At 62.2% G+C, this 21,815-nt stretch overlaps 2 protein-coding genes across 12 annotated transcripts in view; one reads left to right on the top strand and one right to left on the bottom strand.

The window, feature by feature from the left end:
* Positions 1–41: 41 nt before the first annotated feature.
* On the top strand, positions 42–1,328 carry TSSK6 (testis specific serine kinase 6). Its single transcript, XM_007533160.3, has one exon. It carries the CDS (start codon positions 311–313, stop codon positions 1,130–1,132), a length of 822 nt encoding a protein of 273 aa, XP_007533222.1. The 5' UTR covers positions 42–310; the 3' UTR covers positions 1,133–1,328.
* A 4,045-nt stretch (positions 1,329–5,373) lies between these two features.
* The window catches only part of GATAD2A (GATA zinc finger domain containing 2A), a 45,186-nt gene continuing 28,744 nt past the window's right edge, over positions 5,374–21,815 (bottom strand). For 2 of the 11 annotated variants that reach the window (XM_060181873.1, XM_060181877.1), the window contains exons 2-11: positions 17,343–17,573; positions 12,148–12,280; positions 11,919–12,050; positions 10,023–10,112; positions 9,736–9,867; positions 9,291–9,452; positions 6,449–7,108; positions 6,165–6,239; positions 5,851–6,040; positions 5,374–5,640 (exon numbers count right to left, since the gene is read on the bottom strand). In XM_060181873.1, the coding sequence (XP_060037856.1) occupies positions 5,510–5,640; positions 5,851–6,040; positions 6,165–6,239; positions 6,449–7,108; positions 9,291–9,452; positions 9,736–9,867; positions 10,023–10,112; positions 11,919–12,050; positions 12,148–12,280; positions 17,343–17,572 (1,935 nt within the window). In that variant the 5' untranslated portion in view covers position 17,573 and the 3' untranslated portion in view covers positions 5,374–5,509. Of the gene's footprint in view, positions 5,641–5,850; positions 6,041–6,164; positions 6,240–6,448; positions 7,112–9,290; positions 9,453–9,735; positions 9,868–10,022; positions 10,113–11,918; positions 12,051–12,147; positions 12,281–17,342; positions 17,579–21,401; positions 21,444–21,523; positions 21,565–21,815 lie in introns of those variants that run through there. The other 9 variants (XM_060181875.1, XM_060181874.1, XM_060181880.1 and 6 more) reach the window with 8 other exon arrangements.

Below are 21,815 nucleotides of genomic sequence, written 5' to 3'. Positions count from 1 at the left end.
GTGCGAGTGGGGGCCGGGCCGCCCCCCGCCCGCCCGCCCGCCCGCCCGGGCCGCAGTCACAAAGCGGGGCCCTCGGGGCGGGGTCGGCCGCCGGGGTGACGCCCGCGGTCACTTCACAAGGCGGAAATTGTGACCCGCGCCATAAGGGGGCGCGCGGCGCGCGGCGCGGGGAGAGGGCGCATGGGGGAGCGGCGGTGCGGGAGCCGAGCGCCATGGGTTAGGCCCGCGCAGTCCGGCCGCCGCCCCGCCCGCCCCCGCCGCCGCCGCCGCCGCGACCCGCCCCCGCGCCCGCGCCCGCGCCCGCGCGGCCATGTCGGGCGACAAGCTGCTGAGCGAGCTGGGCTATAAGCTGGGCCGCACGATCGGCGAGGGCAGCTACTCCAAGGTGAAGGTGGCCACGTCCAAGAAGTACAAGGGCACGGTGGCCATCAAGGTGGTGGACCGGCGGCGCGCGCCGCCCGACTTCGTCAACAAGTTCCTGCCGCGCGAGCTGTCGATCCTGCGCGGCGTGCGGCACCCGCACATCGTGCACGTGTTCGAGTTCATCGAGGTGTGCAACGGCAAGCTGTACATCGTCATGGAGGCGGCGGCCACCGACCTGCTGCAGGCCGTGCAGCGCAGCGGCCGCCTCCCGGCCGCGCAGGCCCGCGAGCTCTTCGCGCAGATCGCCGGCGCCGTGCGCTACCTGCACGACCACCACCTGGTGCACCGCGACCTCAAGTGCGAGAACGTGCTGCTGGGCGCCGACGAGCGGCGCGTCAAGCTCACCGACTTCGGCTTCGGCCGCCAGGCGCACGGCTACCCCGACCTCAGCACCACCTACTGCGGCTCGGCGGCCTACGCGTCGCCCGAGGTGCTGCTCGGCATCCCCTACGACCCCAAGAAGTACGACGTGTGGAGCCTGGGCGTGGTGCTGTACGTCATGGTCACCGGCTGCATGCCCTTCGACGACTCGGACATCGCCGGCCTGCCGCGCCGCCAGAAGCGCGGGGTGCTGTACCCCGACGGGCTGGAGCTGGCCGAGCGCTGCCGGGCGCTCATCGCCGAGCTGCTGCAGTTCAGCCCGTCCGCGAGGCCGTCGGCCGGACAGGTGGCCCGCAGCGCCTGGCTGCGCGCCGGGGACTCGGGCTAGGCGCCCGGGCGGCCTCTCTGGGGCGCGCCTCCCCGAAGGTCCCCGACACTGCTCCTCCGACCCCCTCGGCGGGGTCCGCGACCCTGGTGGCGGCCAGGGCCGCACCCGCGGGGCGAGCGGCCGGCGCTGAGGAGCCGCCGGGGCTGGGGGCTGGGGGGCTCGGCCCCCCACCTGCAATAAACTCGCTCTTCCTCGCAACCGGCTCTGGGCTGCCTCCGCCGGGGGGCCCGGCTCAGGCCGCCTCGGGGTGGGAGCGGGGGCCGGCGCCCGCAGACGCCCTCTTCCTTCCGTGTCCTCACTGCAGGCCCGCCGCAGGTGGGACGGGGGCTCGAACCCAAGTCCAGGTGCACCGACCCATATTCTAGTTTCGGACAGTCCGAAGAAAGGCAGCGGCAGCGCAACTTGACTGCAGGCAGGGACCAAGGCCAGAAGCACAGCCCCCGCCCCCAGAATCTTCTATGTGGAGACAGACGGAGAGGGGCAGCTGGAGACCTGGCCATATGCAAGCACCGTGTTTGAGCCCCCAGTCCCCGCCTGCAGGGGGAAAGCTTCACGAATAGTGAGTGAAGCAGGGCTGCAGGTGTCCTGTCTCTATGTGTCCCCCTCCCTCTCAAATACATAAATGAGAGGGGGGAGACAAGACACCGCAGTCTTGCTCCACCGTTCACGAAGCAGGTGGCAGCGGGGGCTTGAACCCCGGTCCTTGCAGCACTATGTTGCCACAGACTGAAGGAGCCCGAGTGCTCATGGAAGTGGGGCCTGGCTGACCCCCTGCAGTCTCTCTAGCCCCCTGCACCCGGGGCCTGAGGTGGGAGCCCACCCCTGGCAGGACCTCTAGGGGGATGTTGCCCTGGGCAGAGGTCACTCTGGGGGCTGTGGTGGTGGTTCCGGAGCCTGTGGCCTGGGTCCTGCCACCCTGGGGACAGCCCGGTCACCGAGTCCACCCAGCAGCCTCTGAGGGAGGAGCCCTCTCCGGCCAGTGTCCGCCACCCCCGTCTGCAACCAACAGATGCCCACCCCACAGCCTGCCTCCTGCCGTGTCCTGCCTTAGGACGTCCAGGCAGGGGGACCCAGGCCTTAGCACTGAGCACTGTGGGTCCTGGATTTGAATCCAAGCACCACATGGGAGCTCTACTGTGGTACCATGGAAGGTAGTGGAACAGGGCTGCGGTGTCTCACCTAGCTTTCTACAAATTAAAAAAAAATATATATATATATATATACACACACATACACACAGCCTTTCAAATGAAACAGGTGGGGGCTACTGGGGAGACAGCATGGTGGTTAGGCAGGAAATGGGTTCCAACCCAGCACCTCAAGTCCGAGCTGAGCAGAGCTCTGGTAGGAAAAACAAAGCTAAAAACTTGCGTGCTGGGAGTCGGGCTGTAGTGCAGCGGGCTAAGCGCAGGTGGCGCAAAGCACAAGGACCGGCATAAGGATCCCGGTTCGAACCCCGGCTCCCCACCTGCAGGGGAGTCGCTTCACAGGCGGTGAAGCAGGTCTGCAGGTGTCTAGCTTTCTCTCCTCCTCTGTCTTCCCCTCCTCTCTCCATTTCTCTGTCCTATCCAGCAACAACAATAACTACAACAATAAACAACAAGGGCAACAAAAGGGAATAAATAAAATAAATATTAAAAAAAAAACTTGCGTGCCACACAAGGTTAAGTGCACAGTATGAAGCCCGAGTATTTGGGTTCAAGCCCCCACTCCCTGCCTGCCAGGGGATGCTTCCTGAGTGGCAGAACAGGGCTACGAGTGTCTATCTTTCTAGCTACCCCTCCCCTCTCAATTTCTCTTGTCCTGTCTAATGAAACAGGAAAAAAAAAAAAAAAGCCTCCAGGAGCAGTGGATTCATAGTGCCGGCACTGAGCCCCTGCGATAACCCTGGAGGCAAAAAAACCCAAAAGACCTTGAGCCTGAACTGCACGTGGTTCTTTACACAGGCAGAGAGAGACCACAGCCCAAGCTTGCTTCAGCACGGCACTGAGTGGGCTACTGTGCCAGCCCTCTGGATTTGCGTTTTGTTGGTCACTTTCCACTAGCAGAAATCGGGGGGTGGAGGGGTGGATGGAGAGACGTCAGCAGCCCTGCTCCACCAGGTGAGGCCAGAGGCTGGGGCCAGGGCTCTGTGCCTGGCAGTGTACACTCACAGGGTACGCTGCCACACGGCTCCTGTATGAGCACCTGGCTCCTGTATGAGCCCCCCAGAGCTTCATAGCGGCGGGCAATGGTGCATTCCTCCCACCCCGGCCCATCAGGGTTACAAGCCAAGCCGCTTGTGACGCCATCTGTAATGGCAGCAGGCAGCCATCGGCCACAGCTTATATGAGTCGGCACCGAGCGAGGCCGTGACTACAGGGCCGCACCCCAGCACTGACCTGGTGATGAGGTAACAGTGCCCAGCAGCGGGACTCAGAGCCCCAGCACTGTGGGACCCCTTGCTCTCCAGGTGGGGTCCCGCCATGCCCGCACCCAGGAGGCCAGGCCGTCTGTGTCTGTCAAGCACGTGCGCATAAGGTCCCAGGTGGCGCAAACAAAACTCCCCGGGATGTCTGGGGAGGGACCCTTGGACCTGCACAACATGGCACAAACATCCATCCCAGCCTTTTATTGAGCTATTCCTGTCCGGTGGCAAACATTCTTTTTTACATCTGTTATCAAAGGTTTAGAGTCACAATAAATACAAGTGACGACCCCCCCCCCAACAACCCCCCCGATACCCTGCACGAGTGAAGTGTTGGTCACACTTGTTTACGCCTAGAAAACGTCTGCTGTCCTTTCCAAAAAGCTGCGTCCCACCCCCACCCCCAACCAGTCCCGTGGCTGGGAGGCCACCGGCACGGGTCTGAGTCTCTCGCCCTCTCCCTGCACGGAGAGGTCACAGTGTGGCCCCGGGCCCGTCCGCACGTGTGGCGGTCCCTGCGAGCGGGCTGATTCTGCTCTTTCCAGTTGGGGAGGGGCCGGAGTCACAGTCCAGCCGGTCCCGCTTCCCAGAGCCGAGGCCAAGGGTGGGGTGGCTGGCTGCCGCCCGGGGGCCACGCAGTGGTGCTGGCGACCCATTCCGGCCGGCAGCAGCCACCCTGCGGGGCGTGGAGTCACGAGAGGGGGACGGTTAAGGTAAGGCATAAGGCACCTCACGCTCCTGCTCCTGCTCCTGCCGGGGCTTGGCGGCGGCTGTGGCTGAGGCGGAGGTGAGAGGTGGTTCCTGAGCAGGAGCGGGCGGCGCTCCTTGGCTGCATAGTCTGAGGTCTGCTTCCTGCGGGCGGGACGGAGAGGGAGGTGCCCGAGACTCACCTGCCCAGCGAGCAGAGGGGAGCGGGCGGAACCTTTGCATATACTCCATGGTGGGGTGCACACATGCCCATCCCCAGACAGCCTCGCCCAGCCCCCAGATCCCTGGATCCTGCAATGGAAGCGGCCTGTCCCGCCTCCGGCCCCTCAGACTCCATCGAGAAACTTGAGTCAGTTCTGCTTAGGCGAGAACAGAAGCCGAAAGGTTCTGCAAAGGCGGGTCTGCTGTGTGTGGCGTAGGCTTGCTGGAGGGAGTCGGGGAGCCACGAGCCTTATGAGGAGGGCAGCGGCAGCGGTCTGAGGAAGGAAGGCAGGCGGGCAGGCAGGAAGGCAGGCGGGCGGGCAGGCAGGTGCCCGTACCAGAGTCCCCAGGGAACAGGCTGGGGCGGCACACCCCATCTACAGACACACACGTGTGCAACAAGCAGAGCGCCACACGGACAGCTGGCCTGAGGCACACAGACACACACGCACAGGCACACAGACACACACGCAGAGATAGTCGCACTCGGCTTCCGCCTGTCCTCGGGGAAGTGATTTTTAAGCAGAGAAACCAGAACAGAACTGGACTCAGCGCCCGATCCTTTGTGTCCGTGGGTGGACGCGGAGGGAGGAAAAGCAAGTGGGGGGTCTGGAGGCCAGGCTGGCCCGACATGAGGGGGGGGGTCTTGCCTCGGCCCGGCAGAAACCCTGAGTCTGGGGGCCGCCCACCGGGACGTGCCCGTCAGGACGAGGATGCTGTCCGTCGGGATGAGTAGGAAAAGAAATTTAATAAAATAAACCACAACTAAAGAAATGAGCCAGCCCCCTCCGACAGCTGCGGTCGGGGGCGGCTGCTTCCGGAAGCCCGGGTCCTGGGGTCGGGGGGGCCCGGCTTGGCCTCTAGCGGGCTGTGCTCCAATTGGGTTTATTTTAACTCCATCATCATGAGGTGATTAAAAACCCTTCAACCTAGAGACTGACAGCCCATGTGACTTGGAGGCGGCCGGCGGGAAGCAGAGACTGCGGGAGCTGGCGGAGCACCAGGCTCGCGGGCGGGGTCCGGGGGTGGGAGTGGGGTCCGGGGTGCAGGCGTGGGCCTTGCTACTTCCAGGCGGCCGACTGTGGGATGGAGCGAGGCGGGATCATGTCCAGCAGGTACTCGCGCTGGCGGTCGGCGGCCGCTGACGTCTTGTGCACAGCCAGGCTGGGGCTGACGAAGGCCAGGGCGCCGCCTGCGGGGACAGATGAGCGTGTCAGGCGCCACCCAACCCACCCAGCCACCGGGGCCTAACAGCGAGAGTAGGTCCCGGGTGTCCTCTCTATCCGCAGGACGCTTGCCCCCAGCCCCTGAACTGTGGGTAGAGGGACGCCCTGGGGCGACGACACCCTGGGGTGCACAGAGGGGCGGGCACACCTGGTTAAGCACCCTAACTCTAACCCACCTGAGCTCAGAGATGCCTTCTTCCAGCTGGAGGCGGCCCCACCCTTGGCACCCGCCGGCCGCTCTGCGTGGCGGCCGGTCCTGCTGACCAGGGTGCCGGTCGAGGCCGAAGCCTGCAGCTTGGGCGAGGGGCTGAAGGAGTGCAGGACGCCGCGGGTGCTGGCTGAACTGCGGGCCAGCTGGCTGGAGGCCTGCAAGGACAGGGAGGTGATGGGCGGCTCAGTGGGGGCCGGTTTGCGGTGGACAGCCAGCGCCACCATCTTCGCTGGCCGGCCGACCTTCTCACCCATGGGCAGTTGCCGCCCGAGTTCTAACCTGTAGCACGGCCCCGTTACTCCAGTCGCGGGCCTCTCCCGAGCGGAACGCCAGCTTACGCCGGGGCTTTATCACCTACAGACAAGTGGAGTCTGGGTCAGCGGGAGCAGCAGGCGGCACCCGGAGGGGGGGACTGGTGGCTCTGGAGAGGAGGAGAGGCCGCGGGAACAGGCTCCACTCTGCAGAGGCTCGGCGCCTCCAGGACCCCGGCCCACCTGCGGCAGAAGGTGCGCGGTGCCGAGGCCGGGTTAGTGCTGCGCCCGCGCCCACCCTGGGTCCCTCACCTGCTTGAGTGCGGGGTGTGCCGTGGCGGGCTCGGCTTTGGGCTGCGCCTGGGGGGGGCCAGCTTGCAGGAGGCGCTGCTCGATCTCCTGCTCCTGCTGCAGCGCCTTGACGAAGGCGGCCTTGAGGCGGCTGGTGTGCTCGGCCTTGAGCGCCCTCTTCTGCCGCGAGGCCGTGCAGTTTTCACACATGACGGCACCGCCCTTCTCCTCACGCCAGCGGCACGTGAAGTCCGTGTGGCACTGGGCGCAGGCGTGGGGCTCCCGGGACGTGAGTACGGCCTTGGGCGCCACCCTGCCTGCTGAAGAGGCCCATGTCAGGCCTGCAGGGGGGCACCGGGTGCAGGGGTGGGGCAGGGTGGGGCGGGGCACGGCACAGCTACCTTGTGTTTCCAGCAGGTTCTGCACCACCTCCTCCAGGCCCACCAGGTAGATGAACTCGTTGTTGGCGGCGCTGGGCAGAAAGCTCATTTCCGGTGCGGGGGGCTTGGGCGGGGGGATCTCCAGGAGCGTCTTCTCCAGCTGCTTCCGCAGGGCCAGCTTGGCAGCTGCCTGGCGACTAGCCGGGGACTCGGCAGTGGAAGTCGCAGAGGCCACACTGGCGGGCGTGGAGCCGGGCTGACCTGCCACACCTGAGGTCCCCTTCGTGGAGGCTGGGGAGGGCTGCTGGGGCGAAGAGCAGGTCAGGGCAGGGTCCTGGGACACCACAAGGATCTCTGGAGTCTGGTGGGAGGGCACCCCACCAGACGCATCCGACCACAGCCTGGGCTCGGCTAACGGGGCTGCAGGAAGTGGGGCCAGCACACCTGGCGAGGTGTCCTGCCTCCTGGGACAGACTCAGGAGGGAGTCTGGAGCGTCCACATGGGTGAGGGGAGGAGGGGAGTCTGGAGCGTCCACATGGGTGAGGGGAGGAGGGGAGTCTGGAGCGTCCACATGGGTGAGGGGAGGAGGAGGGGAGTCTGGAGCATCCACATGGGTGAGGGGAGGAGGGGGGAGTCTGGAGCATCCACATGGGTGAGGGGAGGAGGAGGGGAGTCTGGAGCATCCGCATGGGTGAGGGGAGGAGGAGGGGAGTCTGGAGCGTCCGCATGGGTGAGGGGAGGAGGAGGGGAGTCTGGAGCGTCCACATGGGTGAGGGGAGGAGGAGGGGAGTCTGGAGCGTCCACATGGGTGAGGGGAGGAGGAGGGGAGTCTGGAGCGTCCACATGGGTGAGGGGAGGAGGAGGGGAGTCTGGAGCGTCCACATGGGTGAGGGGAGGAGGAGGGGAGTCTGGAGCGTCCACATGGGTGAGGGGAGGAGGAGGGGAGTCTGGAGCATCCACATGGGTGAGGGGAGGAGGAGGGGAGTCTGGAGCATCCACATGGGTGAGGGGAGGAGGAGGGGAGTCTGGAGCGTCCACATGGGTGAGGGGAGGAGGAGGGGAGTCTGGAGCGTCCACATGGGTGAGGGGAGGAGGAGGGGAGTCTGGAGCGTCCACATGGGTGAGGGGAGGAGGAGGGGAGTCTGGAGCGTCCACATGGGTGAGGGGAGGAGGAGGGGAGTCTGGAGCGTCCACATGGGTGAGGGGAGGAGGAGGGGAGTCTGGAGCGTCCACATGGGTGAGGGGAGGAGGAGGGGAGTCTGGAGCGTCCACATGGGTGAGGGGAGGAGGAGGGGAGTCTGGAGCGTCCACATGGGTGAGGGGAGGAGGAGGGGAGTCTGGAGCGTCCACATGGGTGAGGGGAGGAGGAGGGGAGTCTGGAGCGTCCACATGGGTGAGGGGAGGAGGAGGGGAGTCTGGAGCGTCCACATGGGTGAGGGGAGGAGGAGGGGAGTCTGGAGCGTCCACATGGGTGAGGGGAGGAGGAGGGGAGTCTGGAGCGTCCACATGGGTGAGGGGAGGAGGAGGGGAGTCTGGAGCGTCTACATGGGTGAGGGGAGGAGGAGGGGAGTCTGGAGCGTCCACATGGGTGAGGGGAGGAGGAGGGGAGTCTGGAGCGTCCACATGGGTGAGGGGAGGAGGAGGGGAGTCTGGAGCGTCCACATGGGTGAGGGGAGGAGGAGGGGAGTCTGGAGCGTCCACATGGGTGAGGGGAGGAGGAGGGGAGTCTGGAGCGTCCACATGGGTGAGGGGAGGAGGAGGGGAGTCTGGAGCGTCCACATGGGTGAGGGGAGGAGGAGGGGAGTCTGGAGCATCCACATGGGTGAGGGGAGGAGGGGGGAGTCTGGAGCGTCCACATGGGTGAGGGGAGGAGGAGGGGAGTCTGGAGCGTCCACATGGGTGAGGGGAGGAGGAGGGGAGTCTGGAGCGTCCGCATGGGTGAGGGGAGGAGGAGGGGAGTCTGGAGCGTCCACATGGGTGAGGGGAGGAGGAGGGGAGTCTGGAGCGTCCACATGGGTGAGGGGAGGAGGAGGGGAGTCTGGAGCGTCCACATGGGTGAGGGGAGGAGGAGGGGAGTCTGGAGCGTCCACATGGGTGAGGGGAGGAGGAGGGGAGTCTGGAGCGTCCACATGGGTGAGGGGAGGAGGAAGGGAGTCCAGAGTGTCCACATGGGTGAGGGGAGCAGGAGGGGAGTCTGGAGCGTCCACCCAGGGTGAGTGAGCTCAGAAGGCCTGGAAACAGCTCAACGCCAAGGAAGGGACGCTGCTGGCAGTGTCCTGTGGTCTCAGGGTAGGGCACCCCACAGAGGCCGCAGCCCAAGAAGCAACAGCAGAACCCAGGGCGCTCATGATCTCATCTGAGTGGCTCCTGCCTGGCCAGCGGCTTAGAAGACAGATGTGACCCTGGGGTGCTGTGCCCACAGGGCAAGGGCTGGAGTCTCCACTGTCCCCCGGGGTCCCCTTGCTCTGTGTGCACGGCCTACCTGGGGGATGTTGACCAGCAGGCTGGCGCTGGGCACGTTGGCCACCCGGATGAGGCCCTGCTGGATAATCCTCTGGCCCTGGATCTGCACGCTGGGCACTGATGCCCGGGGAGCCAGGAGCAGCGGTGGGGGGCCGGTGCCGGAATGCTGCCGGATGATCTGCTGTTGGGCAGAGGCGGACACAGGAAATGAGAAGGAATGGATGATGGGGAACAGGAAGTCAGAAGCAGGGGTAGTGGGGACAGAAAATGAGAGGGAGTGGACGATGGGGGACACAGGAAGTGAGAGGGAATAGACAGTGAGGAACACAGAAGCCAGAGGTATGGCTGGGACATTGGGGGCTGAGCAGCAGGGAGGAATGGGATAGGGGTGCAAGAAGGGGGAAGGGATGGGTGCTGGGGCCAGGCGCTCGGCTGACCTGCACCCACCATGGCCCCACGCTCACCTGGGCTCCCCTGACCAGAGGCGGCATGACCACCTGGGAGCTGGTTGTCGAGCCGAGCTTGCTGGACACCTGCTGCCCACCACGGACCAGGGGTGGCGGGATGACGCTGCCCGGCACTCGAGTGGAGGAGGTCTGTGAGGAAGAGGCGACAGGCTGCAGCCAGCCAGCTGGCAGAGGGGCGGGGGCTACAGAGGAATGGGGGTGCAGAGAGAAGCCCTTACGCCCCCAGTGCCCGGGGGTTTAGGGACTCACACCAGGGGCAGGCTCAGTGGCAGAGGGGAACTGACCTGAAGCGACACCTTGCTAGGAGGAATGTTCTGGGTGCCCCGTACCAGTGGGGGAGGGGTGGTGACAGCGCCCACGGTGGAACCTGAGGGCTGCGAGAGGACACCGAGTGAGACTGCCAGCACCCAGCTCTGCTAGCAGCCACCACATGGGTGCAGTGACAGAACCCTCCCTTAGCCCCAGGCGGACTATGTGCCCTCAGTGTGGCGCCCCCTGAGTCCTGTGTGGGACCACGAGCCCTCTGTGTGGGGGACCCATGTACCCTCAGTGTGGAGCCACCATGTGCCCACAGTGTGGAGCCACCATGTGCCCTCAGTGTGGGCCCCATGTGCCCTCAGTGTGGGCCTCATGTGCCCTCAGTGTGGGGCCCCCAATGAGCCCTCAGTGTGGGGACACCTGTGCCCTCAGAATGGGGACCCCATGTGGCCTCAGTGTGGGGACCCAGGTGCCCTCAGAGTAGGGACACCATGAGCCCTCAGTGTGGGGACACCATGAGCCCTCAGTGTGGGGACACCATGAGCCCTCAGTGTGGGTCCCCCATGAGCCCTCAGTGTGGGGACACCTGTGCCCTCAGTATGGAGACCCCATGTGCCCTCAGTATAGGGACCCCATGTGCCCTCAGTGTGGGGACACCATGTGCCCTCACTGTGGAGACACCTGTGCCCTCAGTATGGGGACCCTATGTGCCCTCAGTGTGGGGACCCCATGTACCCTCAGTGTGGGGACCCCATGTGCCCTCAGTGTGGGGCCCCCTGTGCCCTCAGTGTGGGGACACCATGAGCCCTCAGTGTGGAGGCCCCATGTGCCCTCAGTGTGGGGACACCTGTGCCCTCAGTATGGGGACCCTATGTGCCCTCAGTGTGGGGACCCCATGTACCCTCAGTGTGGGGCCCCTTGTGCCCTCAGTGTGGAGCCCCCATGTGCCCTCAGTGTGGGGACACCATGAGCCCTCAGTGTGGGGACACCATGAGTCCTCAGTGTGGGGACCCCGTGTGCCCTCAGTGTGGGGACACCTGTGCCCTCAGTATGGGGACACTATGTGCCCTCAGTGTGGGGACCCCATGTGCCCTCAGTGTGGGGCCCCCATGTGCCCTCAGTGTGGGGACTCCATGTACCGTCAGTGTGGGGACACCATGAGCCCTCGGTGTGGGGCCCCCTGAGCCCTCAGTGTGGGGACCCCATGTGCCCTCAGTGTGGGGACCTCATGTGCCCTCAAGTGTGGGGACCCCATGTGCCCTCACTGTGGGGACACCTGTGCCCTCAGTATGGGGACCCCATGTGCCCTCAGTGTGGGGACCCCATGTACCCTCAGTGTGGGGCCCCGTGCCCTCAGTGTGGGGACACCATGAGCCCTCAGTGTGGGGCCCCCTGAGCCCTCAGTGTGGGGACCCCATGTGCCCTCAAGTGTGGGGACACCTGTGCCCTCAGTATGGGGACCCCATGTGCCCTCAGTGTGGGGACACCTGTGCTCTCAGTGTGGGAACCCCATGTGCCCTCAATGTGGGGACCCCATGTACCCTCAGTGTGGGGACCCCATGTGCCCTCAGTGTGGGGCCCCCTGTGCCCTCAGTGTGGGTCCCCTATGAGCCCTCAGTGTGGGGACCCCATGTGCCCTCAGTGTGGGGACACCATGAGCCCTCAGTGTGGGGACCCTATGTGCCCTCAGTGTGGGGACACCTGTGCCCTCAGTATGGGGACCCCATGTGGCCTCAGTGTGGGGACCCCATCTATCCTCAGTGTGGAGCCCCCATGTGCCCTCAGTATGGGGACACTATGTGCCCTCAGTGTGGGGACACCATGAGCCCTCAGTGTAGGGACACCATGAGCCCTCAGTGTGGGGCCCCCTGAGCCCTCAGTGTGGGGACCCCATGTGCCCCGGTCCAGCCCAGCCCACCCACCTTCTGGGTGGGTGCCTCCTTCTGGATCTGGCTTTGCCGCAGCTTCTTGAGCAGCACCAGCTTGGCCTCCTCCAGACGCAGCTCCTCCTTCAGCTGCTTGATGACGCGCTCCCGGTCCTCCGGGCTGCTCTTCTGCGTGCGGGGATTGGGGGTGGGGGGCGGGAGGGTCAGGGCCCGGAGGTCAGGTCAGGGACCAGAGGTCAGAGGTCAAGGTCAGGGCCTCGCTCACCATCAGGGCCTCAGTGCCGGGCTCCTCCAGGGTGTCTTGGCCCAGCCCGTTGACCTTGGGGCTGGCTGGCTGCTCACCATCTGAGAGGACGATCACGTCGGGGGAGGGGGCTCTCCTCTCGGCCCTCGTGTCACTTTGGGGGAAGGAAAGTGTCAGCAGCCCCCTGAGCAGGGCTCCTCTGTGTGGGCAACTCCTATGTTTTGAGGGAGGGACACCACGCTGCCCCCACACGCACCCGTGAGTTTCCTGGTGCCCGTGGGGGAGGCTGCCTGCCATGTGACAGGCCACCTGCTTCCCTCTCGGGGACAGGTGAAAACGTGCCTAGAGGGGGTCGGGCGCACGCAGTGGATTAAGCAGCGCGCAAGGACTGGGGTAAGGATACCGATTCACAGGCAGCGAAACAGGTCTGCAGGTGTCTATCCTCTCATACACATCTCCCCTCCTCTCTCAATTTCTTTCTGTCCTGTCCAACAACAATAGCAATAACAGTAATAACAACAAGGGCAACAAAATGGAAAAAGTTGGCCTCCAGGAGCAGTGGATCAGGCACAGAGCCCCAGCAATAACCCTGGAAGGAAATATAAAGAAAAGGTGCCACTGGGTTCCATGTAGGTCCCCTAACCTTCCTGTTCTGGGGTTAGGGTGCTGAGCTAGGTAGCGGGCAGTGCCAACAGAGGGCGCTGTGGCCCAGTCTGGGCAGCAGTGGAGTCTGCCTGTCCCCCACAACAGGAGGGAAGGGGGCTGGGCACCCCTACCTGCAGCATCTCAGGCCTTGGCGAGGACCCCTTGGTCTCGGCAGCTGGACTGTGGAGGGCTTGGAACACCCACTGTGCAGGCTGACAGGGCGAGGGGACCAAATGGGGTCTCGTGGGTCAATAGGGGGTGGGGGTGGGCGGGTACCCCAGGGTCAGGGCAGAGCAAGGTCCCTGGGAAGTGGGCTGGGTTCCCTGGGTAGGGGAGCCAGGTTTTCCCCCAGGGTCAGGAGAGGTAGGTGGGGGCCCCCTGGGTCAGGAAGGGAGGCAGGGGTCCCAATGGGGCATGGGCCCGCTCTCAGTGACCAGCTTATCGTAGGGACACTGGATGCTGGGGAAGGGCCAGCGGCAGAGGGCACTTCCTATGTGCTGCTGGGTCCACGGCCATGTGACAAAAGCATTTCCCCTGCACGTGAGGGCTTCCACCCTGGGAACCATGGTAACGGCCACCCGCAGCCCTGACAGGCAGCCTTCATTTTGAGAAGTGAGGTGCTCAGGTGCCTCAGAAAATGGAGGCTGGTGGGCCGAGTGGCACTTTCTGGGGCAAGCGGCCGGCCGAGGGACAGGGAGGTTCAGAGATGGGCACAGGAACCCTGCTGACCTGCCCCTCCTCCACCCCTCAGCTCGCTGTTAACACATTTACTCCCTCAAATCAGCCCCTCAGACACCCGGCTTCCTTCTACTCTCCCCCGTCCATCCTGACTCATCCTCACCTGCAGGCGCTGTCTGCTCCCTCTCACTCATATGCTCACTCACCCACCCGCACCCACTGCTTCATCCGTCCGTCCATCCATCCACTCCAAGCACACTGTAACATGTGCACTCAACCAGGTGTGCCACCACCTGGCCCCTCACTCGTTCTTTCTCATCCACTCCCCCTTTCATTCGCTTATTTACTTCCCTTTTAGAACGACAGCTGCAGTGATCCGGGAGGTGGTGCAGTAGATAAAGCACTGGACTCTCAAGCATGAGGTCCCGAGTTCAATCCCCAGCAGCACATGTACCAGACTGATGTCTGGTTCTTTCTCTCTCCTATCTTTCTCATGAATAAACTCTTTAAAAAAAAAAAAGCGTATCTGGAACCAGAAAAGACCTAGAATTGCCAAAACAATCTTGAGAAAAAAGAACAGAACCGGAGGCATCACACTGCCAGATCTCAAACTATATTATACGGCCATTGTCATCAAAACTGCTTGGTACTGGAACATGAACAGACACACTGACCAGTGGAATAGAATTGAGAGCCCAGAATTAAGCCCCCACACCTATGGACATCTAATCTTTGACAAAGGGGCCCAGACTATTACATGGGGGAAGCAGAGTCTCTTCAACAAATGGTGTTGGAAACAATGGGTTGAAACATGCAGAAGAATGAAGCTGAATCACTGTATTTCACCAAATACAAAAGTAAATTCCAAGTGGATCAAGGACTTGGATGTTAGACCAGAAACTATCAGATACTTAGAGGAAAATATTGGAAGAACTTTTTTCCGCATAAATTTTAAAGACATTTTCAATGAAACGAATCCAATTACAAGGAAGACTAAGGCAAGTATAAACCTATGGGACTACATCAAATTAAAAAGCTTCTTCACAGCAAAAAAAAACCACTACCCAAATCAAGAGACCCCTCACAGAATGGGAGAAGATCTTTACATGCCATACATCAGATAAGAGTTTAATAGCCAACATATATAAAGAGCTTACCAGACTCAACAACAAGACAACAAATAACCCCATCCAAAAATGGGGGGAGGAATTGGACAGAATATTTACCACAGAAGAGATCCAAAAGGCAATTCCCCTCCTGGGGATATATCCTAAGGAACCCAACACATCCATCCAAAAAGATCTGTGTACACATATGTTCTTGGCAGCACAATTTGTAATAGCCAAAACCTGGAAGCAACCCAGGTGTCCAACAACAGATGAGTGGCTGACCAAGTTGTGGTATATATACACAATGGAATACTACTCAGCTGTAAAAAATGGTGACTTCACCGTTTTCAGCCGATCTTGGATGGACCTTGAAAAAATCATGTTGAGTGAAATAAGTCAGAAACAGAAGGATGAATATGGGATGATCTCACTCTCAGGCCGAAGTTGAAAAACAAGATTAGAAAAGAAAACACAAGTCGAACCTGAAATGGAATTGGAGTATTACACCAAAGTAAAAGACTTTGGGGTGGGTGGGTGGGTGGGTGGGGAGAATACAGGTCCATGAAAAATGATGAATGAAATAGTGGGGGTTGTATTGCTAAATGGGAATCTGGGGAATGTTATGCATGTAAAAAAAAAAAAGAAGTAGAAACGCAAAGCAGAAATTGACTGAGTTTGTAGTATGGCACCAAAGTAAGAAAGCAGAAGTATACTAGAGTTTGCAGTGAGTACCTCCCTAACACTTCCTCTCCACTTTTCCAAGCTTTGGGTCCATGATTGCTCAACAAATTGTTTGGCTTTGTATGTTAACTCTCTTTTCAGTCACCAGGTTCCAGGTGTCATCAGGATGCCGGCCAGACTTCCCTGGATTGAAGACCCCACCAATGTGTCCTGGAGCTCAGCTTCCCCAGAGACCCACCCTACTAGGGAAAGAGAGAGGCAGACTGGGAGTATGGACCGACCAGTCAACGCCCATGTTCAGCGAGGAAGCAATTACAGAAGCCAGACCTTCTACCTTCTGCAACCCTCAATGACCCTGGGTCCATGCTCCCAGAGGGATAGAGAATGGGAAAGCTATCGGGGGAGGGGGTGGGATATGGAGATTGGGCGGTGGGAACTGTGTGGAGTTGTACCCCTCCTACCCTATGGTTTTGTTAATTAATCCTTTCTTAAATAATAAAATAAAATAAAATAAAAAAATAATAAAAAAAAAAAGCGACATCTGCAGCCTTGCTTCATCAGTGGGGACCAGGGGCTAGAACCCAGGTCCTTGGGCTTGGTGACACAGCTCACCCCGGTGTGTTCAGCCTGGCCCTTTCTCCTCTCATCCACGCGCACTGGCCGCGATGCCGGCCTTTCGCAGGCCACCCTCTGCACAGCTGGCCCCCTCCATCACCCACGGGACGGGGCCAGCAAACAGCTCCCACTAGCCCCGCATCGGAAGCGGTTTGGGCCATGGTGCGTGTCTCAGAGCAACAGAGAACGAAGGTGGGAAGCTAGTTCAGCCTGTCAGAGCACAGGCCGTGCAGCCCAAGACCCAGAGGCCCCAGGTTTAAGCCCAACAGCACCTCTGTCAGAGCTGGGCAGGGCTCTGGGCTGCCACATCTTAAGCCAGTGCAGGGCAAGCAGCGTGGGTGGGACACAGTGACAGCGACAGCCCACGGGGCTCCCCAGCTCAGCCCTGACCCACGCTGATGCTCTGCTTCTCACCCCCATCAGTCAACCATATATAGAACAGCCACAGGGCCGGGAGGCTGCACGTCCACGTGCAAGGGTCACGGTCACGTCCCCGGCTCGGCACCATGTGGGAACAGAGTGGAGGGCTGCTCCGGAAGCAGGGAGAAGGGAGGGGCAGCGGCACTGTGGCGTCTCAGTCTCCTGCCCTCTATCTAAACAAACCCCAGGCTAGCCTTGGGGGCAGAAGATCAGCAGAGGGCTGTGGGAGGGGTGTGGGGAGGGGGAGCTGAAGCCAGACGGCTGGGGGTGTGGGCCTGAGGCCAGAGCGCTGTGAGGTTTGGGTGGCGGTCTGTGGCCAGAGGGCTGGGGGACCACGCTGAAGCCAGACGCCTGTCTGGGGAGGAGCCTCCAGGCCACCAGGCAGGGCTTGCTGCCTGGACATTCCCCGGGCCAGCTGGTCTACTTGGTGCAAGACCCACACCCATCACCCAGTGGTGCAGCTGCCGGATGATCTTTCACCTGGCCTCCAATGGCTGCACCTGTACACACCCACACCTGCACCCCAAGACAGGACGGCACAGAGACAGACAGACAGACATGCCACAGCAGCCAGACCTTCCCCGTGGCTCAGGGGCCAGGCAGCAGAGCAGCGCACCATGCCCCCCATCAGCCCCTTTACGACAACCCTACACTCCGAGAGTGACGGGGCGTCCCATGTGGGGCCTGGGGAGCTATCTCCTGGCCGTTGGGGTAAGAATTGGGGGCTCTGGCCTGCACCCCAGGGCTGTACAGCCAACCGCTGGGGGATAAGCAGGACACATGCCTCCCAGCAAAGGCCAAGAGCCTGCCCCCACTGTGGGGGCTATGGGGCTGAGGTAGCCCACCTAGCCGTGCCCACACCCCTCCCCACCCCCTTTGCCTGTAGTCACCCCCTCCCTCCCCCTCAGACTGCACAACCCCACGCAGGAGTGGGGGAGTGGGGGGCTGAGCTACAGGAAGGCGGGCAGCTCACATCACAGAGGTGCCCACCCAGGTGGTCCTCCCTACCTGCCATCAGAGCCCCTGGTATCCAGAGCCCCCACGATCAGAGCCCAGAAGTGCCTTTACCTGTGTGAGGTGCGCATGTCCACGGGCCCGTCCTCGGCTGGCCCGTCAGCCCCATTCCCGCTGGCCAGCTCAGGGGGTTCAGGGATGGCCTGGGGGTCCGGGGCAGGCCTGGGGTCATCGGCCGGTAGTCCCCGCTCCGTCCTCATTCTCTTGCCGTCGGCATCGTCCTCCACAGGGTCATGCTCAAGGCCTCGCTTCTGGCTGCGGGTGCGGCCAGCCTCCTCGGTCATCCTGGACTAGGGACAGAGGGCACTGAGCACCCTGAGGGGACAGGGGGCACTGAGGGACCGGAGGGGACAGGGGACACTGAACACCCTGAGGGTCTGGAGGGGACAGGGGACACTGAGGGGCATGAGGGTCTGGAGGGGACAGGGGACATTGAACACCCTGAGGATCTGGAGGGGACAGGGGACACAGAGGGGCCTGAGGGTCTGGAGGGCCCTGGGGACATGGAGGGGCCTGAGGGCCTGGAGTGGACAGGGGACACTGAACACCCTGAGGGTCTGGAGAGGGCAGGGGACACGGAGGGGCCTGAGGGCCTGGTGGGGACAGGAGACACTGAGGGGCCTGAGGGCCTGGTGGGGAAAGGAGACACTGAGGGGCCTGAGGGTCTGGAGTGGACAGGCGACACTGAACACCCTGAGGGCCTGGAGGGGACAGGGGCCTATGAGCACCCTTCCTGCCCAAGTCTGAGGCCTGCCAGGGCACAGGGCACTTGAGGGGCAGGGTTGCCTGCTTGCACCCGGGTCCGGAGCCACCACAGTAGCTCACCTGGGCTGGGCAGGCAGTGGGGTCAATAGCACATGCGGGGCAGGGAGGGTGGAGAGGTGCTGAGTCAGGCCTAGCGACACGGCCCGCATGACCCTTCCCTCCCGGGATGCAGCCAGAAACAAAGCACTTTCCAGAAAACCAGTCTGAGCCGGTTCCAGACACCCGCTCAAGTGCAGTTAACCCTCCCGCGGACAGGCAGGGGACCAAGGGACAGGACGCCTGTGCCCAGAGAGGCTGGGCTGGCATGGGTGTCTCGACGGCGGTCACCAGATCAGTGGCAGGACAGCAGCCTGACCTCAGGCAGGGCCACCGCCCACCTCCTCGGGCATCACTCACGGCCAGCCTGCCCGCCCAGAAAGGGACCACAGGGGACCTGGACGGAGGGCCAGCAGCCCCGGGCTACTGCAGCTCCATCCCCAGGGTCCTCCAGAGGACCGTCTCCCCTCCTGAGAGGAACAGACACAGGGTCGGCCTGCAGAAACCTGGCCAGTCCAGGGGCCCCAGGAGCAGAGCTGGGACCCGCTGGGAACCCCCAGTCACGGCAGGTGCGGGCTGGGGCAGGCAGTCCCATCCCAAGGGGCCCCACTGCACTCCACAAGGCTGTAGCCCATCCAGCAGAGCTCGGGCCCCACACCTGCTCTGAACAGCTGAAGGGGACAGGCTGTGGGTGCCTGCAGGGCCCGGGACCCCCAAACAGTGGGAGTGGGTGCCATGAATCTGGGAAAGGGACGGGACAGCGCCATCCTGGCATCAGATAACCCCCACGCCCCATGCCGCTGGGTCCTGGCACAAGAAGTTCCTGCAATCGGTGAGCGCCATGCAACGCGCCCCTACCAGCAAGCTTAACAGAAGGGACACATCCAGAGAAGCTGGACTGAGTTTCCAGAAGCTTCCTTCCACACTCCCACACCACCTGCCTGTAGGCTGTGTGCCCCCACGCTGTGACAGAATCCTGTTCCACCCTCCACAAACATTGACCCCTCCATCCACTATCCACCCATCATCCATCATCCACCATCCACCTTCCATCCATCATCTACCCATCATCCGTCATCCATCCATTCACAATCCATCATCCATCCATCCACCCACCATCTATCCACCACCCATGCACCCGTCACCCACCAGCACCCACCCGTCTGTCCAGCCGCCTGTTCACTTAAGCTCCTGGCCAGGAGGCCCCGAGGCTGGGGTGGGGAGTGAGGAGCCTGGGGAGACTGCAGAGAATTCTCTGCCCCGGCCAGGGGGCCACAGGGGATCCCGTCAAGGGGAGCCAGGAGGGTGTGGGTACAGACAGAGGAGCCGTTCAAGGAGGGGGAGACAGTGGCTCTCGTGGCCCCACAATGCCTGTGCCTGCCTCTCCTGAGGAGATGGGAGGGGCTCCACCCCACACACAGCCCTGGGAGACCCCACAACCCTGTCCTGTGCCCCCCGTCCCCAAAGATGGGACAGCCCTCTGAGACCCCACAGGCCTGCCCTGTGCCCCCTAGCCCCACACACGGGACAGCCCTCAGAGACCTTGCAAACCCAGCCCATGCCCTGCTCCACAGTTCCTGCCCACTGCCAGCCAGCCAGCAGCGAAAGGCCAGGCCAGGCAGGGTACTAACAGCACCCACATCCACAGCCCCACACACCTACAGCCCCCACGTCCACGGCCCCACACACTCCTGCAGCCCCCACATCCACGGCCCCCTGGGGGGGCCTGAGCCACGTCCGCAACCCAGGACCAACTCAACCCAGGGCCACAGCTAGAGCAAGAGCTACGGTAGATTATCTGGCCCTGATCCTCGGGCAAGCGGCTCATCCCGCTGAGTGACCCCTGAGGGGTGGGGGCCGGAGGCCATGGCCGTAGGTAGAGCCCTGCCAAGCAGGGGGGGGGGGGATATCCTGGGGCTCCTGACCCTGAGGAAGGGGACATGCCCCAGGCCTATGGTCCAGGTGTCCAGGCCCCCAGGCCCCTGCTGGAAGACACCAAAAGTGCCATGACTCCCAGATGTGCCCTCAGGCAGACTGGCAGGAGCTGAGTGCTTAATGCTAAGTGTGCTGGTAGCCTCAGCATGGCCCTGGGAGACCCCAGGGGTGTGAGGACAGCAGGTGGGGAAGGTAGGTTCCCGCAGGCACAGCCCCCATTAGACAGGAAGGCCAGGCCCAGGCCTGCAGGAGGGTCCAGTGGGCAGCACCCAAGACGTGCTGCCAGGAGTCGGCCCGAGTATCAGCACCAGGCCACACGCGAGGGTGCCCCAAGGACATGCCGTCTGCACGGGGTTCATGGGGGGGGGGGTCTCTAAGCCATCCCTGGGCCCTAACCAATGTGCCGGCATCCACAGGAAGGGAATGCCAGCATCACCGCACTGCCAGCAGGGACCTGCCCACAGGGTCCCCCACCCATAGGGAAGCCCTCCTATCCCTGTGCGCCCCACGTCTCCCCCGGCCCTGATGCCCACCCTCACCAGTCAAGCTGCCAGTGAAGTCCAGCAGCACCAATCACCCTCCCACCACCCAGCAAGCAAACCCCCAGGTGCCTGGACGGCAAGCTGGGCATCACGGACAGGGTTAGAATACCTACAGGGACCAGCCTCACTCCGGGGGCACCTTCACACAGGGGACCCCAAAAGACAAAAGTCCTGTGCACTGATCTATGGACCAGAAGTCGGGACATAGCGACAAAGAGCTGGCTCACGGGGAGGAGGCACCTGGCTGAGTGCAGCATCACAGCACCCTGCAGGGGGAAGCTTCCAGAGCGGTGAAGCAGGGCTGCAGGTGTCTCTCTGTCTCTCTCCCTATCTCCCCCTCCCCTCTCAATTTCTCTATCACTATGCAATAACAATATACGTATATACACACACACACACACACACACACACACATATATATACATTTATTTATTCCCTTTTGTTGCCTTGTTGCCTTATTGTTGTAGTTGTTGTTGATGTTGTCATTGCTGGATAGGACAAAGAAACATGGAGAGAGAAGGCAAAGACGGGGAGAGAAAGACACCTGCAGACCTGCTTCACCTCCTGTGAAGCAACCCCACTGCAGGTGGGGAGCCGGGGGCTTGAACCAGGATCCTTACACTGGTCCTTGTGCTTTGCGCCACCTGTGCTTAACCCGCTGCACCACTGCCCGACTCCATATATATATGTTTTGTTTTGTTTTGTTTTTTGAGAGAACACTGCTCAGCTCTGGTTTATGCTGCTGTAGGGGATTGAACCTGGAACTTTGGAGCCTCAGGCAATGATAAAATATGTATGTAATTAGTTGTGTGAGTTTAAAAAAAAGCTGGCTCACCTGACCAGGAAGCCAGCTCACCTGTGATGGGAGGCCAGCACCCGAGAGAGAAAGCAGGGACCTGAGACAGGAGGCAGGACACCAGGACGGGAAACAGGATGCCACAGTGAAAGCCAGCTCACCTGAGACAGGAAGCCAGGACAGCAAGACAGGAAGTGGGAACCTATGACAGGAAGCCAGGTACCATAGAGTGAAAGCCAGCTCACCTGAGACAGGAAGTAGCAGAGGCCCCATTCCCCAAGGCCGGGGTCCCTGGGAGCAGGAACGTGACACGGCCCCACAGGCCCATCCATGGCAACCAGGGCTGCCAGCAAGGCCTCCTCGTCCCTGTAGCCATGGCTTCGCCCAGGACGAGGGGCCTCATGCCCTCCCGTACCCCAAAGCCCTGGACAGCCCCGGTGAGACCTACACACA

This window comes from Erinaceus europaeus, chromosome 23 (assembly GCF_950295315.1).
Source record: "Erinaceus europaeus chromosome 23, mEriEur2.1, whole genome shotgun sequence".
NCBI lineage: Eukaryota > Metazoa > Chordata > Mammalia > Eulipotyphla > Erinaceidae > Erinaceus > Erinaceus europaeus.
Note: the sequence above shows the minus strand (reverse complement) of the source record. Positions and strands in the feature narration are given on the sequence as shown.

Excerpts from the sequence above, each read along its gene's own strand:
- TSSK6 (XM_007533160.3), top strand. The coding sequence starts at position 311 with ATGTCGGGCGACAAGCTGCTGAGCGAGCTGGGCTATAAGCTGGGCCGC.